At 51.2% G+C, this 19,950-nt stretch overlaps 2 protein-coding genes across 3 annotated transcripts; one reads left to right on the forward strand and one right to left on the reverse strand.

Annotated features, from left to right (window-relative positions):
• Nucleotides 1-323: 323 nt before the first annotated feature.
• slc25a44b (solute carrier family 25 member 44b) lies at nt 324-8,322 on the reverse strand. The gene is made up of 4 exons (XM_072465090.1): nt 8,180-8,322; nt 3,148-3,634; nt 1,021-1,148; nt 324-609 (listed from the first exon to the last, which is right to left on the reverse strand). Exons 1-4 carry the CDS (start codon nt 8,315-8,317, stop codon nt 418-420), a joined length of 945 nt encoding a protein of 314 aa, XP_072321191.1. The 5' UTR covers nt 8,318-8,322; the 3' UTR covers nt 324-417.
• Nucleotides 8,323-12,284: 3,962 nt separating this feature from the next.
• On the forward strand, nt 12,285-19,731 carry psma4 (proteasome 20S subunit alpha 4). Of its 2 annotated transcripts, none has more exons than XM_072465337.1 (9): nt 12,285-12,371; nt 12,717-12,741; nt 12,828-12,870; nt 13,527-13,689; nt 13,755-13,832; nt 15,869-15,957; nt 16,026-16,156; nt 17,428-17,551; nt 19,523-19,731. In XM_072465337.1, the coding sequence occupies exons 2-9, from the start codon at nt 12,739-12,741 to the stop codon at nt 19,675-19,677; spliced, it is 786 nt and encodes a 261-aa protein (XP_072321438.1). In that variant the 5' UTR covers nt 12,285-12,371; nt 12,717-12,738; the 3' UTR covers nt 19,678-19,731. The 2 variants fall into 2 exon arrangements, with proteins under 2 accessions (XP_072321438.1, XP_072321437.1); XM_072465336.1 differs by having other exon boundaries at nt 12,314-12,371; nt 12,697-12,741.
• Nucleotides 19,732-19,950: the final 219 nt, after the last annotated feature.

The raw sequence follows: 19,950 nt of genomic DNA on the forward strand, positions 1-19,950 counted from the left end.
CTCAGAAAGTGGAGCAGTTCTTCAGCTCCAGAAGATGAAGACGACAAACCATCTTTTAAAAGCAGTAAATCTCTCTGAGAGTTGCACAGGCCCCGCCTCCATCTGAGATCATCATATCAAACTGTAGAACGTGAACACAAACGCTCCAGGACCAGTGGGAGCTCCAGGACCAGTGGGAGCTCCAGGACCAGTGGGAGCTCCAGGACCAGTGGGAGCTCCAGGACCAGTGGGAGCTCCAGGACCAGTGGGAGCTCCAGGACCAGTGGGAGCTCCAGGACCAGTGGGAGCTCCAGGACCAGTGGGAGCTCCAGGACCAGTGGGAGCTCCAGGACCAGTGGGAGCTCCAGGACCAGCTCCAGCTCCTGTCCCGGCTCCTGTAGAACCCTGGCAGCAGGTCCTGGGCTGGTCCCCGTGTTGTTACCAGTGTCTGGAGTCCACCAGCTCCGGGCGCAGGCTGAGCTTCTTCAGCGTCTCGTAGCCCACCACCATGACGATGGCGGTGGGCGCTGAGGAGAGGATACGAGCCGACAGTCCCTTAGTCAGACCCCAGAAGCCCTCCTCAGACACCAGCTGTTTGAACGTGTCCACCACGGAGCTCCTGCCCTCCACCTGCAACACACTCATCATGAAGCTCCTGCCCTCCACCTGCAACACACTCATCATGAAGCTCCTGCCCTCCACCTGCAACACACTCATCATGAAGCTCCTGCCCTCCACCTGCAACACACTCATCATGAAGCTCCTGCCCTCCACCTGCAACACACTCATCATGAAGCTCCTGCCCTCCACCTGCAACACACTCATCATGAAGCTCCTGCCCTCCACCTGCAACACACTCATCATGAAGCTCCTGCCCTCCACCTGCAACACACTCATCATGAAGCTCCTGCCCTCCACCTGCAACACACTCATCATGAAGCTCCTGCCCTCCACCTGCAACACACTCATCATGAAGCTCCTGACCTCTGAGTGGACCGTGTGCGTGCGCGTGTGCGTGTGCGTGTGTGGACTCACACTCACCTGGACTCTGGCTCGCACCACGTCCATGGGGTTGGTGACGGTGGAGGCGGTTGTAGCAGCCAGAGGTCCAGCCACAGCCTGCAGTAGCAGGTGAGGACAGTCAGGGGGCGCCAGTTTGGACAGCTGCTCTGTAACACACACACACACATGTAACACACACACACATGTAACACACATGTGACACACACACATGTGTAACACACACACACACACACATGTGTAACACACACACACACACACATGTGTAACACACACACACACACACACATGTGTAACACCCACACACACACACACATGTGTAACACACACACACACACACACACACACATGTGTCACACACACACACACACATGTGTCACACACACACACACACATGTGTAACACACACACACATGTGTAACACACACACGCGTGTAACACACACACACGCGTGTAACACACACACACACGTGTAACACACATGTGACACACACACACATGTAACACACATGTGACACACACACACATGTAACACACATGTGACACACACACACATGTAACACACATGTGACACACACACACACATGTAACACACATGTAACACATGTGACACACACACACACATGTAACACACATGTGACACACACACACATGTAACACACATGTGACACACACACACATGTAACACACATGTGACACACACACACACATGTAACACACATGTAACACATGTGACACACACACACACATGTAACACACATGTGACACACACACACATGTAACACACATGTAACACATGTGACACACACACACACATGTAACACACATGTGACACACACACACATGTAACACACATGTGACACACACACACATGTAACACACATGTGACACACACACACATGTGACACACACACACATGTAACACACATGTGACACACACACATGTAACACACATGTGACACACACACACATGTAACACACATGTGACACACACACACATGTAACACACATGTGACACACACACACATGTAACACACATGTGACACACACACACATGTAACACACATGTGACACACACACACATGTAACACACATGTGACACACACACATGTAACACACATGTGACACACACACACATGTAACACACATGTGACACACACACACATGTAACACACATGTGACACACACACACATGTAACACACATGTGACACACACACACATGTAACACACATGTGACACACACACACATGTAACACACATGTGACACACACACACATGTAACACACATGTGACACACACACACACACACATGTAACACACATGTGACACACACACACATGTAACACACATGTGACACACACACACATGTAACACACATGTGACACACACACATGTAACACATGTGACACACACACACATGTGACACACATGTGACACACACACACATGTGACACACATGTGACACACACACATGTAACACACGTGACACACACACACATGTAACACACATGTGACACACACACACATGTAACACACATGTGACACACACACACATGTAACACACATGTGACACACACACACATGTAACACACGTGACACACACACACACACACATGTGACACACACACATGTAACACACGTGACACACACACACATGTAACACACATGTGACACACACACACATGTAACACACATGTGACACACACATGTAACACATGTGACACACACACACATGTAACACACATGTGACACACACACATGTAACACACATGTGACACACACACATGTAACACACATGTGACACACACACACATGTAACACACATGTGACACACACATGTAACACATGTGACACACACACACATGTAACACACATGTGACACACACACATGTAACACACATGTGACACACACACATGTAACACACATGTGACACACACACATGTAACACATGTGACACACACACACATGTAACACACATGTGACACACACACACCAGAGGAAACTACACAGGGGGAACATGCAGACTCCTCACAGAAAGAGGCCCCATAGAAGTGGTAGAAGGGCCCCCACACGTACCTGCGTAGAAGTGGTAGAAGGGCCCCCACACGTACCTGCGTAGAAGTGGTAGAAGGGCCCCCACACGTACCTGCATAGAAGTGGTAGAAGGGCCACCACACGGCGCTGTTGGGGATGTACGTGAGTAGCGATGCCACGTATCCTCTGTAGAAGCCTCGCACACCGTCAGCGGCAAAGATCTGGCCCATAATGCTCCTGGTCGGCCCAAACGCCCTCCGGTCCTTCCCCTGCGTGTGTGCGTGGATCCTGAAGCGCGTCAGGTGCCCTCCCTGGCCCTGCATCATCAGCTGCTGCGAGACCACATCGATGGGCACCGTGATGCTCTGGGCCACCAGCGACGCCGAGCCGCCCGCCACCAGCGACTTGAGCGTGTTGTCCTCGGAGTACAAGGAGACGTACTTCCGGACCAGCTCGTACGTGGTGATGTAGGCTTGTCCGGAGATCAGGGTGAAGGTGTTGACCATGAATCCGCGGTACAAGCCTCGCACGCCCTCGTTCCTCACGATTTTGACCAGAGCGTCCAAAGTGCCGTTGTACAGCGATCGGCCCCGCTGCACCTGTGAGTCCAGAGCACCCGCCTAGTCAGCATTCTACAGGTCACCAGGACTTTAGATAAGATAAGATAAGATAAGATATTCCTTTATTGTCCCACATGGGGAAATTTCATTGGTGCAACGCAGGTAATCCAGCTTTTTCAGATCTATAACAAATGTAATAATTGGGCTCGTAGTCTCTGTCCTCCATGTTAACGGAGACTAAAGACCTCTTTTCTTAAAGCAGAACTCCATTACATGTTCATCTTATTAAACCTAATGGTTCAATGTGACTCCTCCTTGAACCGACACCTTCACGTGGTGGAGGAGTTTGAGCGCCCGAATGATCCCAGGAGCTGTAGGGTCTCCCAAGGCAAACAGGTCCTAAGTGACGAGAGCGGTTCAGAAGCCCCTTATGAACAGAGAGACTCCAAGGCCAGTTAGGTCGCCTGGATTGGCGTTACCGGGGCCCCATCCTGGAGCCAGGCCTGGGGTGGGTGCTCCACGGCGAGCGTCCGGTGGCCGGGTCTTTCCCCACGGGGCCCGGCTGGGCACAGCCTGAACGAGCGACGTGGGCTCGCCCTCCCGTGGGGCCGTCCTCCCGTGGGGCCGTCCTCCCGTGGGGCCACCACCCGCGGAGTATCCGTAAGGGGCGGGTGCAAAGTGATCTGGGCGGCAGTCGACGGCAGGGGCCTCGAGGACCAGATCTCCAGACACAGACACTAACTCTTTCTAGGCGCAGTCAGGGGTCAGAGGGCCCAGTTTGGGGACCACAGGATCAGAAGACAACTCTCCTGAGAAACCCTGACTGTCGTGTTTGGCTGTGATGAGACTTTCATTTACAGGAGGCAACATTTCGGCCTCGGTCAGACAAATGTGTGACTGAGGTCAGGACAGAGGTTTGAATAAGACCTCAAAGCAGATGCTCAGAATACATCATAAAAGAACATCTAATACGTCATAAACATGTCAATAACCAAAAATGACACCAATCAGTGACGCCTAATGATAATTATGAATATTTCATAACAATAACAGTCATTTATGTTTGGCTGTGAAATGTGTTTGTGATTATTATGTCTTACCGTCTTATTATGATAAAGAAATAAAGCTTTTACATCAATTTCTGACAATGTCATTTCATAAAGGACCTGCGGAGGGCGCTCTATCGCCTGAGTTACTTAGTGCGGCTTTAAAACTAAAAAAACAAGACAAAATTGATACGTTGCAGTTATTTATCCTTCAAGGAACTATAGTTTCTTTGTATTTAATAAAAGCTCAAACATGACGTACTAAACTTCACTTTGCAGCAGATGCAGTACATTTATCTGCTAATAGTCCATACCGCATTATTTCAATTATATTGAAACAAAATGGTCTTAATTTACTAGACCAACTACAAAAATGTCTCATTTCAGACTTGATAAGAAAACAGAACATTTCTGTCTTTGCAATATGTTTATTTCATTGCTTCATCGATCATCGTCTCATTCAAGCTGGATCGATACTTTTACATTATCAGCCCCAAGTTATTTTCTATTTCTGTCATAACTTTATCAGTGAGAAGTTTGAGTTCATAAAGCTGGACACAGGTTGTTGGTCATTGTGTCCAGAACCTTCTCACAGTAAAGCCAGCACTGACCGTGGACTGACCTGTGAGGACTGACCTGTAGACGTGTGTGAGCGAGGACTGACCTGTAGACGTGTGTGAGCGAGGACTGACCTGTAGACGTGTGTGTGAGTGAGGACTGACCTGTAGACGTGTGTGAGCGAGGACTGACCTGTAGACGTGTGTGAGCGAGGACTGACCTGTAGACGTGTGTGAGTGAGGACTGACCTGTAGACGTGTGTGAGCGAGGACTGACCTGTAGACGTGTGTGAGCGAGGACTGACCTGTAGACGTGTGTGAGCGAGGACTGACCTGTAGACGTGTGTGAGCGAGGACTGACCTGTAGACGTGTGTGAGCGAGGACTGACCTGTAGACGTGTGTGAGTGAGGACTGACCTGTAGACGTGTGTGAGTGAGGACTGACCTGTAGACGTGTGTGAGCGAGGACTGACCTGTAGACGTGTGTGTGAGCGAGGACTGACCTGTAGACGTGTGTGAGCGAGGACTGACCTGTAGACGTGTGTGTGTGAGCGTGGACTGACCTGTAGACGTGTGTGAGTGAGGACTGACCTGTAGACGTGTGTGAGCGAGGACTGACCTGTAGACGTGTGTGAGCGAGGACTGACCTGTAGACGTGTGTGAGCGAGGACTGACCTGTAGACGTGTGTGAGCGAGGACTGACCTGTAGACGTGTGTGAGCGAGGACTGACCTGTAGACGTGTGTGTGAGCGAGGACTGACCTGTAGACGTGTGTGAGCGAGGACTGACCTGTAGACGTGTGTGAGCGAGGACTGACCTGTAGACGTGTGTGTGAGCGTGGACTGACCTGTAGACGTGTGTGAGCGAGGACTGACCTGTAGACGTGTGTGTGAGCGAGGACTGACCTGTAGACGTGTGTGAGTGAGGACTGACCTGTAGACGTGTGTGTGAGTGAGGACTGACCTGTAGACGTGTGTGAGCGAGGACTGACCTGTAGACGTGTGTGAGCGAGGACTGACCTGTAGACGTGTGTGAGCGAGGACTGACCTGTAGACGTGTGTGAGCGAGGACTGACCTGTAGACGTGTGTGAGCGAGGACTGACCTGTAGACGTGTGTGAGCGAGGACTGACCTGTAGACGTGTGTGAGCGAGGACTGACCTGTAGACGTGTGTGAGCGAGGACTGACCTGTAGACGTGTGTGAGCGAGGACTGACCTGTAGACGTGTGTGAGCGAGGACTGACCTGTAGACGTGTGTGAGCGAGGACTGACCTGTAGACGTGTGTGAGCGAGGACTGACCTGTAGACGTGTGTGTGAGCGAGGACTGACCTGTAGACGTGTGTGAGTGAGGACTGACCTGTAGACGTGTGTGTGAGTGAGGACTGACCTGTAGACGTGTGTGAGCGAGGACTGACCTGTAGACGTGTGTGTGAGTGAGGACTGACCTGTAGACGTGTGTGAGCGAGGACTGACCTGTAGACGTGTGTGAGCGAGGACTGACCTGTAGACGTGTGTGAGTGAGGACTGACCTGTAGACGTGTGTGTGAGTGAGGACTGACCTGTAGACGTGTGTGAGCGAGGACTGACCTGTAGACGTGTGTGAGCGAGGACTGACCTGTAGACGTGTGTGTGAGCGAGGACTGACCTGTAGACGTGTGTGAGTGAGGACTGACCTGTAGACGTGTGTGAGCGAGGACTGACCTGTAGACGTGTGTGAGCGAGGACTGACCTGTAGACGTGTGTGTGAGCGAGGACTGACCTGTAGACGTGTGTGAGTGAGGACTGACCTGTAGACGTGTGTGTGAGTGAGGACTGACCTGTAGACGTGTGTGAGCGAGGACTGACCTGTAGACGTGTGTGAGCGAGGACTGACCTGTAGACGTGTGTGAGCGAGGACTGACCTGTAGACGTGTGTGAGCGAGGACTGACCTGTAGACGTGTGTGAGCGAGGACTGACCTGTAGACGTGTGTGAGCGAGGACTGACCTGTAGACGTGTGTGAGCGAGGACTGACCTGTAGACGTGTGTGTGAGCGAGGACTGACCTGTAGACGTGTGTGAGCGAGGACTGACCTGTAGACGTGTGTGAGCGAGGACTGACCTGTAGACGTGTGTGTGAGCGAGGACTGACCTGTAGACGTGTGTGAGCGAGGACTGACCTGTAGACGTGTGTGAGCGAGGACTGACCTGTAGACGTGTGTGAGCGAGGACTGACCTGTAGACGTGTGTGAGCGAGGACTGACCTGTAGACGTGTGTGAGCGAGGACTGACCTGTAGACGTGTGTGAGCGAGGACTGACCTGTAGACGTGTGTGTGAGCGAGGACTGACCTGTAGACGTGTGTGAGCGAGGACTGACCTGTAGACGTGTGTGAGCGAGGACTGACCTGTAGACGTGTGTGAGCGAGGACTGACCTGTAGACGTGTGTGTGAGTGAGGACTGACCTGTAGACGTGTGTGAGCGAGGACTGACCTGTAGACGTGTGTGAGCGAGGACTGACCTGTAGACGTGTGTGAGCGAGGACTGACCTGTAGACGTGTGTGAGCGAGGACTGACCTGTAGACGTGTGTGAGTGAGGACTGACCTGTAGACGTGTGTGAGCGAGGACTGACCTGTAGACGTGTGTGAGCGAGGACTGACCTGTAGACGTGTGTGAGCGAGGACTGACCTGTAGACGTGTGTGAGCGAGGACTGACCTGTAGACGTGTGTGTGAGCGAGGACTGACCTGTAGACGTGTGTGAGCGAGGACTGACCTGTAGACGTGTGTGAGCGAGGACTGACCTGTAGACGTGTGTGTGAGCGAGGACTGACCTGTAGACGTGTGTGAGCGAGGACTGACCTGTAGACGTGTGTGAGCGAGGACTGACCTGTAGACGTGTGTGAGCGAGGACTGACCTGTAGACGTGTGTGTGAGCGAGGACTGACCTGTAGACGTGTGTGAGCGAGGACTGACCTGTAGACGTGTGTGTGAGCGAGGACTGACCTGTAGACGTGTGCGGATGAGCGTGGCGGGGTAGACGGTGGCGCGGATGCTCATGGTCATGAAGACGCCAAACGAGTAGAACTTCCTCTTGTCCAGATCCTCCCATTCTATGATCTGGATGTTCCTCTTCTGCTGCATCCTGACTGCACAGAGGAGGACCACCGAGGACCACAGCCGCACAGGCTGAGGAGGAGGAGGAAAAGGATGGCTTTAAAGCTCTGACATACAGCGGCGGGTGCGTGGCGGGTGCGTGGCGGGTGCGTGGCGGGTGCGTGGCAACAGTCCTCAGCGAGAACACTGACTGTTTTGATTGAAGAGGTGCAACATTTGAATATTGAGCATATTGTTCATGGTGAAATATGCTACAAAAAGAGCTGATGTACATAAAGTGATCCTTCTGAAGAGTATGAGCTGATATTTCTGTACTTAATTTTACAGATATTTCACATTCAACTAATAATTAAGCCTCAGCCCATAAGGATTGTTTAACACATTTCTGTTGGATTGACACAATATCAGCCAAACTCCATAACTGCTTCTCTACATTTCTAAACAGGCTCAAAATACTTTTAGTTACTTGCTTTGTGCAGCTGCTATAGCTGTGTAATCATGATGTAAATGACTCGATACTGTATTACGACTTTTCAGATCGTCCATAAACAAAATAAAGGCTCAGTTTGTCCAAACACGTCCCTTTGTTTTTCTAATTTCATTTCTAATTTTAAAATTTTTACACTAGTTAAAACACCAGGACTAAACAGAACAATATTTGCATTTGATATACATATATTTGCATCATTCACAACATTTATTTTTAAACGTTCTACTTTTAATACTCATGTCATTTCTACAGTGAATACATTTGTCCTTTAACTAAATTAACGGACCTATTTTATTTCATTGTGAGTTTGACCAGCTGCACTTTCACCATCATTATTCATTATTATGATCATTGGCAAATATATAATAAATCAGGAAAAACACTTTATTGCGCTCACGTCACTGCAGGGTCAAAGGTCACTGATGACAGGTCACGTGCTAAGCTAAAAAGCTAAACAGTGAAAGTTAAAATAAAATAAAAGCAGTGTCATGTTTCAGACAGAATATGGAGACATTATATAAGTGTAAATTGCTTTTACTGCACGTGACGCACGTTCAGACCGGTAATAAAGGCTCGTGCGTGTGTTGTCATATTCATTGGCTGGTTAGCATTGACCATGGATGGATTAGCATTGACAGAGAATTAGCAACACTCAAACTCACCTTTTTTACATTACAGCCATGTCACGTGATGCATCCGCGGGTCATTGGTTGTCATAAAACTGCAGATGATTCAATAACGGGGAAATATCGGCGCAGTTTCGGAGCTAAAGCGCTAATGTGACGTCAGCTGAGTCTCATTCAAAGCAATGCTCCACGCTCAGCCAATCAGAGGCAGCGCTGCCCCTTGTGCTTCCGGTGTGGTGACGGAGAGAACACCCCCGTGCACGTGACCTATGGATGACGTCACCAGAACGTCATAGAAGCCTAAAGAATAAAGCTGTACGGTGGAAGCACCGAACGTCAAAGAAGGAGAGGAAGATGAAGAAGAGTCTCCCTGGAATAAAGCCGGTTGTTGTTGTTGTTGTTGTTGTTGTTGTTGTTGTTGTTTTATGGCGGTTGGCATCCGAGTGTCGCATTACCGCCAGACTTTATTCCCCAGACTTTGTCGTAGTCCTAAAAGTTGTTCTTCCAGTGGACAGAAGATCCTCAGAGCTTCACTTGTGGTGGACGTTATAAAGCTCTCTGAAACAACAACTATTCTAGTCACAAAGACATATCATGACCTCATGGGCTTTGTAACACCAAAGCAATGGAAGGAGTACTTTTACGGACTACGACAGAGTCTGAGGAATAAAGTCTGGCGGTAATGCAACACTTGGATGCCAACCGCCATAAAACAACAACAACAACAACAGCAACAACAACAGAAAGCTTGACTTCAGTTTCAACCGCGATAAAGAAGTTTTCATTTATATTTAGTTGTTTCTTTTAAACTATGAATGCAATAAACAGGCAAAAATACGTTTTACAACAAATGATCAAGTCGTGAAATGGAACAAACCCTTTCCAGTCACAATATTTCAACAGTTATTTGGTTAAAATGCATTTAAAATATCTACGACGGAGTTAAGGGCCAACCCAAAAGAAGTGCGAGGCACTACGAGAATAAACTCATTACATATCGACATTAAAGTCATAATATTATGAGATTAAAGTCGAAGCCAGAAAATCTAACGAGAATAAACTCATAATTTAACAACAATAAAGTCATAAATGAATTAGAATAATCTCATAATTTAAAGAGAATAAAGGCCCGGGTTGAGACATGTTTCACTTTCAGCACCACGGCCAGGGTTCTTGTTAGGCCCGAGCGCCACAAGCTGCGAGAGGCCTATTATTCCCGTAAGGCTCACTAACCTTCTTCTTCTTCTTCTTCTTCTTCTTCTTCTTCTTCTTCTTCTTCTTCTTCTTCTTCTTCTTCTTCTTCTTCTTCTTCTTCTTCTTCTTCTTCTTCTTCTTCTTCTTCTTCTTCTTCTTCTTCTTCTTCTTCTTCTTCTTCTTCTTCTTCTTCTTCTTCTTCTTCTTCTTCTTCTTCTTCTTCTTCTTCTTCTTCTTCTTCTTCTTCTTCTTCTTCTTCTTCTTCTTCTTCTTCTTCTTCTTCTTCTTCTTCTTCTTCTTCTTCTTCTTCTTCTTCTTCTTCTTCTTCTTCTTCTTCTTCTTCTTCTTCTTCTTCTTCTTCTTCTTCTCTTCTTCTTCTTCTTCTTCTTCTTCTTCTTCTTCTTCTTCTTCTTCTTCTTCTTCTTCTTCTTCTTCTTCTTCTTCTTCTTCTTCTTCTTCTTCTTCTCTTCTTCTTCTTCTTCTTCTTCTTCTTCTTCTTCTTCTTCTTCTTCTTCTTCTTCTTCTTCTTCTTCTTCTTCTTCTTCTTCTTCTTCTTCTTCTTCTTCTTCTTCTTCTTCTTCTTCTTCTTCTTCTTCTTCTTCTTCTTCTTCTTCTTCTTCTTCTTCTTCTTCTTCTCCCCCCCAACCCCCCTATTTTTCACCCAGTGAACATTGACGAAAAGTCAAAACAATTTGCACACCTCTAAAAATCGTGCCTCTCTACATTCTGGCTATTTCCCTTTTCTAAAATAAAAAAAATTGGCGCGTCAGCGCCCCCAAATGTACCAAAAATGCATTGAGAGATGGGAAATGATCCAAAAAAAATCTGATCGTAGAATCATGAAATTTGGCGCAGAGGTCGATGGTGACAAGAGAAGTAAAAAATATTATTACGGCAACGCCGTCCGCCCAACCAAATGTCGGCCATATTGCTTCAAAAATGGCTAAGCATGACTCGGGAGTTTTTCCAAACGTCGTACTTTTACGAACTCCTCTCAGGGCGGTGGCCCTAAAAAGCTGAAATTTGGTGAAAATGCTACTGAGAAGTGGGACGTCAAAAGTTATTGAAATGACATTGACTCTGTCACGGTCTCTGTGCGGCGAAGCCGCAAACTTTAGCAAGAATTTCAGAAATCTCCCAAATTTAAAATTTGCTGCCGTTTGCGCAGATAAAGTCCGAACTCTTTGCCCTAAACCTACTTGAAGTGAAATAAATTAATTTGGAGCCACAGCGCCCCCTACAGATTTTATATGGAGGTTAAATGTTTAGTTTTGCGAAATTATATGAAATTTGACACAACTCAATTTTGGCCCCATCAAAAAAGTCAATGAGACCCATGTCATAATTGTTATGGCGTTGCCATAGCAATGACCAAAACCTCCCATGTTATTCCAATGGGAAAATCGCCAGAACATGTTCTTGTAGTAGTATATAGTAGTATGTAGTAGTAGTTATATTAATAGTTAGTATAACTTTACTGCCACCTACTTTATTCTTTATTCTTTACACTTCGTTCCCCCACTCCATGCCCCCCTCCCCCTCTTAAGTGTCACGTGACAAGCTTCATGGCCCTCTCAGTCACGTGATCAGCGCTTTGAGGGCAGTGTTTTGAAGCGCATGCGCATCGGAGCTTCAGCATCAGTACTTCCGCCTTTGGCCTCCAGTCGGACGGTGGCGCTGATGAGTCACGCGGACCCGGGACACACGCGGAAACAGAAGTGAAAGCCGCAGAGCTCAGTTGCAGCTGCGCTAACTCGCCGCGTTTGGACAGGTAACGCGCTCATTATTGACACTTCTCACGCACTAAAGTGTGTGATTTAACCGTGTGAACCCGGTGCTTGTGTTCATGGCCTTTTTGTCCCGGTTTGAGTCTTCAGAAGTGATTATAGCAGCCATGCTAACACTTTAGCAGTTAGCATGTCCTGATAATGCAGATTCATTCTGAGGCTGAGGCTAAACGTTCTGTTCTTAACATGGACACAATGACTTCTTTATTATGTGCAGTGGTTCAAATGTCATGTTTAATGGTGGGACATGGCTGTATATATTTATGTGACTTAATAAAACGTGATCTTGTTGTTTTATCGGTGTGACAGCATTGTTTTTATCCCACAAGACGAACCCGGAGCTGCAGGAAAATGGTACGGAAGAAGCTTCAGTAACATGCTTTTTACTAACCACATCAGGCTTTGTTTAACTGCTTTTGTTTGTCCTGTTTGTGTTTTAGTCTCGAAGATATGATTCCAGAACAACGATATTTTCCCCTGAAGGCAAGTGTTTAGCTCATAGTATTATTACACCTGTGGTCAATAATAATGATCACTGCTGAGGGTTTTGTAACGCACCATTTCCCCCAAAACCATGTTTTACCTGTGGCCACGTTCACACTGTAGGCCCCGGGTCAGATGCAGGTCAAATGTGGCTCAGAGCCTAAAGCATCTCTAATGAGTATTATAATAGTTATATAGAGTATAATAGTCTTCGATGGGCAAAAGTTCATTTTAATCTTTGTCACACTTAAAACTGAAACTGTTTTTGACGGGGTTTGTGGTGCATATATTTAATACGTTTTGTCTCGTTTTTAGTCTCATTTTTGATTATTTTCCTCATAAAGACTGGATGATAGTTTACTGTCTTGTTCTGTTAGAGCAGCATTTGTTTTCTTGTTTCTGAGGAGACACAGACTTGACTCTTTATATCCGTTACATCTGCAGACTGATATCGGAGCTTTTGACTGATACAATATTACTCTGTGACGTGAATATGAACTGACACTGGGCTGATGTATCTGCACATCCTACTGATGTTTCAGGAAATACATTTATAAACCAAAAAACGTGCTAAACGGAGCTCAAATGGGTTGTGGGGAGTGTAACGATGGTAATGTGCTGTTGTAAAGAATGACCTGTAGCTGTGTGTCCCGCAGGCCGCCTCTATCAGGTGGAGTATGCCATGGAGGCCATAGGACACGCGGGCACATGTTTGGGCATCCTGGCCAACGATGGCGTCCTGCTGGCGGCCGAGAGGCGCAACATCCACAAACTCCTGGACGAGGTGTTCTTCTCGGAGAAGATCTACAAACTCAACGAGTCAGTGCCATTTTACAAAGAATTCTGCATCGTTCACTGGCCAAAGTCTAACGTCTGTTCTTCAGGGACATGGCCTGTAGTGTGGCCGGAATCACGTCTGACGCCAACGTCCTGACCAACGAGCTGCGGCTCATCGCACAGAGGTAATGTCAGTGTTTCTGCACCGCACACAGAGGTAATGTCAGTGTTTCTGCACCACACACAGAGGTAATGTCAGTGTTTCTGCACCGCACACAGAGGTAATGTCAGTGTTTCTGCACCACACACAGAGGTAATGTCAGTGTTTCTGCACCGCACAGAGGTAATGTCAGTGTTTCTGCACAACACACAGAGGTAATGTCAGTGTTTCTGCACCGCACAGAGGTAATGTCAGTGTTTCTGCACCACACACAGAGGTAATGTCAGTGTTTCTGCACCGCACAGAGGTAATGTCAGTGTTTCTGCACCGCACACAGAGGTAATGTCAGTGTTTCTGCACCGCACAGAGGTAATGTCAGTGTTTCTGCACCGCACAGAGGTAATGTCAGTGTTTCTGCACCGCACAGAGGTAATGTCAGTGTCTCTGCACCGCACACAGAGGTAATGTCAGTGTTTCTGCACCGCACAGAGGTAATGTCAGTGTTGCTGCACCGCACACAGAGGTAATGTCAGTGTTGCTGCACCGCACACAGAGGTAATGTCAGTGTTGCTGCACCGCACACAGAGGTAATGTCAGTGTTGCTGCACCGCACACAGAGGTAATGTCAGTGTTTCTGCACCGCACAGAGGTAATGTCAGTGTTTCTGCACCGCACAGAGGTAATGTCAGTGTTTCTGCACCGCACACAGAGGTAATGTCAGTGTTTCTGCACCACACACAGAGGTAATGTCAGTGTTTCTGCACCGCACACAGAGGTAATGTCAGTGTTGCTGCACCGCACACAGAGGTAATGTCAGTGTTTCTGCACCGCACACAGAGGTAATGTCAGTGTTTCTGCACCGCACACAGAGGTAATGTCAGTGTTGCTGCACCGCACACAGAGGTAATGTCAGTGTTTCTGCACCGCACACAGAGGTAATGTCAGTGTTTCTGCACCGCACAGAGGTAATGTCAGTGTTTCTGCACCGCACACAGAGGTAATGTCAGTGTTTCTGCACCGCACAGAGGTAATGTCAGTGTTGCTGCACCGCACAGAGGTAATGTCAGTGTTGCTGCACCGCACACAGAGGTAATGTCAGTGTTTCTGCACCGCACACAGAGGTAATGTCAGTGTTTCTGCACCGCACAGAGGTAATGTCAGTGTTGCTGCACCGCACAGAGGTAATGTCAGTGTTTCTGCACCGCACAGAGGTAATGTCAGTGTTTCTGCACCGCACAGAGGTAATGTCAGTGTTGCTGCACCGCACAGAGGTAATGTCAGTGTTTCTGCACCGCACACAGAGGTAATGTCAGTGTTTCTGCACCGCACACAGAGGTAATGTCAGTGTTGCTGCACCGCACAGAGGTAATGTCAGTGTTTCTGCACCGCACACAGAGGTAATGTCAGTGTTTCTGCACCGCACAGAGGTAATGTCAGTGTTTCTGCACCGCACAGAGGTAATGTCAGTGTTTCTGCACCGCACAGAGGTAATGTCAGTGTTGCTGCACCACACACAGAGGTAATGTCAGTGTTTCTGCACCGCACAGAGGTAATGTCAGTGTTGCTGCACCGCACAGAGGTAATGTCAGTGTTGCTGCACCGCACACAGAGGTAATGTCAGTGTTTCTGCACCGCACAGAGGTAATGTCAGTGTTGCTGCACCGCACAGAGGTAATGTCAGTGTTGCTGCGGCTCATCGCTGGGACCCCCGCAGGGCCCGCCCCTCCTTCCTCTCTGTGTTAGGGGCATTAAAAATGCAAAATGGAGAAGAAAACAATGAAATGTGGTTGTAAGTGTGAAAATAACATAAGTCGCTCCCCGGCTAAAACTATGAAAAAGGTGCAACTTTATAGTCCGAAAAATACGGTATTTTTAATTCATTTGAAGTGTCATTTCTTTAACAAAGACATTAGAGGATGTTTCTGTGATTTCTCTTTAGCGACATTGAGACGTTCTGACTCCAGAGCTTTAGAAACGCTGACCTCTCACGGATGACACTTTAGCGACACTTTAGCGACACTTTAGCGACACTTTAGCATGTTCTGTGTGTGTTCCTGTCAGGTACCTGTTGCAGTACCAGGAGCCGATCCCGTGTGAGCAGCTGGTCACGGCTCTGTGTGACATCAAACAGGCCTACACACAGTTCGGAGGTAAATGCTGCTCATTGTGCTTTTGCTCACTAAAGGTCAGAAGGTCAGGCTGACCCTTGTGTGTTCAGGTAAAAGGCCCTTTGGTGTGTCTCTGCTGTACATGGGCTGGGACAAACACTACGGCTTCCAGCTGTACCAGAGTGACCCCAGCGGCAACTACGGCGGCTGGAAGGCCACGTGCATCGGCAACAACAGCGCGGTGAGGCTCTTCCTCTAACCCTCTCTCTCTTGACCTGTCTCTCTGCCCCTCTCTTGACCTCTCTCTCTCGGCCCCTCTCTTGACCTCTCTCTCTCGACCTCTCTCTTGACCTGTCTCTCTGCCCCTCTCTTGACCTCTCTCTCTCGGCCCCTCTCTTGACCTCTCTCTCGGCCCCTCTCTTGACCTGTCTCTCGGCCCCTCTCTTGACCTGTCTCTCTGCCCCTCTCTTGACCTCTCTCTCTCGGCCCCTCTCTTGACCTCTCTCTTGACCTCTCTCTCTGCCCCTCTCTTGACCTCTCTCTCTCGGCCCCTCTCTTGACCTCTCTCTTGACCTCTCTCTCGGCCCCTCTCTTGACCTCTCTCTTGACCTCTCTCTCTGCCCCTCTCTTGACCTCTCTCTCTCGGCCCCTCTCTTGACCTCTCTCTTGACCTCTCTCTCTGCCCCTCTCTTGACCTCTCTCTCTCGGCCCCTCTCTTGACCTCTCTCTCGGCCCCTCTCTTGACCTGTCTCTCGGCCCCTCTCTTGACCTGTCTCTCTGCCCCTCTCTTGACCTCTCTCTCTCGACCTCTCTCTTGACCTGTCTCTCTGCCCCTCTCTTGACCTCTCTCTCTGCCCCTCTCTTGACCTCTCTCTCTCGGCCCCTCTCTTGACCTCTCTCTCGGCCCCTCTCTTGACCTGTCTCTCGGCCCCTCTCTTGACCTGTCTCTCTGCCCCTCTCTTGACCTGTCTCTCTCTCGGCCCCTCTCTTGACCTCTCTCTTGACCTCTCTCTCTGCCCCTCTCTTGACCTCTCTCTCTCGGCCCCTCTCTTGACCTCTCTCTTGACCTGTCTCTCTGCCCCTCTCTTGACCTCTCTCTCTCGGCCCCTCTCTTGACCTCTCTCTTGACCTCTCTCTCTGCCCCTCTCTTGACCTCTCTCTCTCGGCCCCTCTCTTGACCTCTCTCTCGGCCCCTCTCTTGACCTGTCTCTCGGCCCCTCTCTTGACCTGTCTCTCTGCCCCTCTCTTGACCTCTCTCTCTCGACCTCTCTCTTGACCTGTCTCTCTGCCCCTCTCTTGACCTCTCTCTCTCGGCCCCTCTCTTGACCTCTCTCTCTCGGCCCCTCTCTTGACCTCTCTCTCTCGGCCCCTCTCTTGACCTCTCTCTTGACCTCTCTCTGCCCCTCTCTTGACCTCTCTCTCTCGGCCCCTCTCTTGACCTGTCTCTCTGCCCCTCTCTTGACCTCTCTTGACCTCTCTTGACCCCTCTTGACCCCTCCTGACCTCTTGCAGGCGGCAGTGTCCATGCTGAAGCAGGACTTTAAAGAGGGGGAGATGACTCTGTCGTCTGCTCTGGCTCTGGCCGTCAAAGTCCTCAACAAAACTATGGACGTGAGCAAACTGTCTGCAGAGAAAGGTGTGTCTGAGATCTATGTCACACGCTCGGGCCACACGCTCGGGCCACACGCTCGGGTCACACGCTCGGGTCACACGCTCGGGCCACACGCTCGGGCCACACGCTCGGGCCACACGCTCGGGCCACACGCTCGGGTCACACGCTCGGGCCACACGCTCGGGCCACACGCTCGGGCCACACGCTCGGGCCACACGCTCGGGCCACACGCTCGGGCCACACGCTCGGGCCACACGCTCGGGCCACACGCTCGGGTCACACGCTCGGGCCACACGCTCGGGCCACACGCTCGGGCCACACGCTCGGGCCACACGCTCGGGCCACACGCTCGGGCCACACGCTCGGGCCACACGCTCGGGTCACACGCTCGGGCCACACGCTCGGGCCACACGCTCGGGTCACACGCTCGGGTCACACGCTCGGGCCACACGCTCGGGCCACACGCTCGGGCCACACGCTCGGGCCACACGCTCGGGCCACACGCTCGGGCCACACGCTCGGGCCACACGCTCGGGCCACACGCTCGGGCCACACGCTCGGGTCACACGCTCGGGCCACACGCTCGGGCCACACGCTCGGGCCACACGCTCGGGCCACACGCTCGGGTCACACGCTCGGGCCACACGCTCGGGCCACACGCTCGGGCCACACGCTCGGGTCACACGCTCGGGTCACACGCTCGGGTCACACGCTCGGGCCACACGCTCGGGCCACACGCTCGGGCCACACGCTCGGGCCACACGCTCGGGCCACACGCTCGGGCCACACGCTCGGGCCACACGCTCGGGCCACACGCTCGGGTCACACGCTCGGGCCACACGCTCGGGTCACACGCTCGGGTCACACGCTCGGGCCACACGCTCGGGCCACACGCTCGGGTCACACGCTCGGGCCACACGCTCGGGCCACACGCTCGGGTCACACGCTCGGGCCACACGCTCGGGCCACACGCTCGGGCCACACGCTCGGGCCACACGCTCGGGCCACACGCTCGGGCCACACGCTCGGGCCACACGCTCGGGCCACACGCTCGGGTCACACGCTCGGGCCACACGCTCGGGCCACACGCTCGGGCCACACGCTCGGGCCACACGCTCGGGTCACACGCTCGGGTCACACGCTCGGGCCACACGCTCGGGCCACACGCTCGGGCCACACGCTCGGGTCACACGCTCGGGCCACACGCTCGGGCCACACGCTCGGGCCACACGCTCGGGCCACACGCTCGGGCCACACGCTCGGGCCACACGCTCGGGCCACACGCTCGGGCCACACGCTCGGGCCACACGCTCGGGCCACACGCTCGGGCCACACGCTCGGGTCACACGCTCGGGCCACACGCTCGGGCCACACGCTCGGGCCACACGCTCGGGCCACACGCTCGGGCCACACGCTCGGGCCACACGCTCGGGCCACACGCTCGGGCCACACGCTCGGGCCACACGCTCGGGCCACACGCTCGGGCCACACGCTCGGGTCACACGCTCGGGCCACACGCTCGGGTCACACGCTCGGGCCACACGCTCGGGCCACACGCTCGGGTCACACGCTCGGGCCACACGCTCGGGCCACACGCTCGGGTCACACGCTCGGGCCACACGCTCGGGCCACACGCTCGGGCCACACGCTCGGGCCACACGCTCGGGCCACACGCTCGGGCCACACGCTCGGGCCACACGCTCGGGCCACACGCTCGGGCCACACGCTCGGGCCACACGCTCGGGCCACACGCTCGGGCCACACGCTCGGGCCACACGCTCGGGCCACACGCTCGGGCCACACGCTCGGGCCACACGCTCGGGTCACACGCTCGGGCCACACGCTCGGGCCACACGCTCGGGCCACACGCTCGGGCCACACGCTCGGGCCACACGCTCGGGCCACACGCTCGGGCCACACGCTCGGGCCACACGCTCGGGTCACACGCTCGGGTCACACGCTCGTCTCTTTACATCTGAATGTCTGATGTTCCAGTGGAAATCGCCACTTTGACCAGAGAAGAGGGTAAGACCAGGATCAAGGTGCTGAAGCAGAAGGAGGTGGAGGAGCTGATCAAACGTCACGAGGCCGAAGAGGCCAAAGCTGAGAAGGACAAGAAGGACAAGGAGCAGAAGGAGAAGGACAAATGACCTGCTCAAACCTCACACGCTCACGCTTTGTTTGTCTTTTACATTAAACCTTTCAATGTATTCAAGGTTCTGGAGTCTCATTGTTCAAACTGAAACGCTTTATTCACATGTCGTAAGTGTCATGAGGACAAAGTGTTTCTCCAGTAACGTTCAAACAAAATCCAGGTCGGTCGGATTATAATTATTTTTAAAAAATTATATTTAAAATCCTGGCACTTTTGGGACATAGCAGGACAGTACGGGACATATTTGGACTCAACAGGTCAATAAAGG

This window comes from Eucyclogobius newberryi, unplaced genomic scaffold, assembly GCF_026437365.1.
Source record: "Eucyclogobius newberryi isolate DKJ021-1_F unplaced genomic scaffold, fEucNew1.0.hap1 SCAF_5, whole genome shotgun sequence".
Taxonomy (NCBI): Eukaryota; Metazoa; Chordata; class Actinopteri; order Gobiiformes; family Gobiidae; genus Eucyclogobius; species Eucyclogobius newberryi.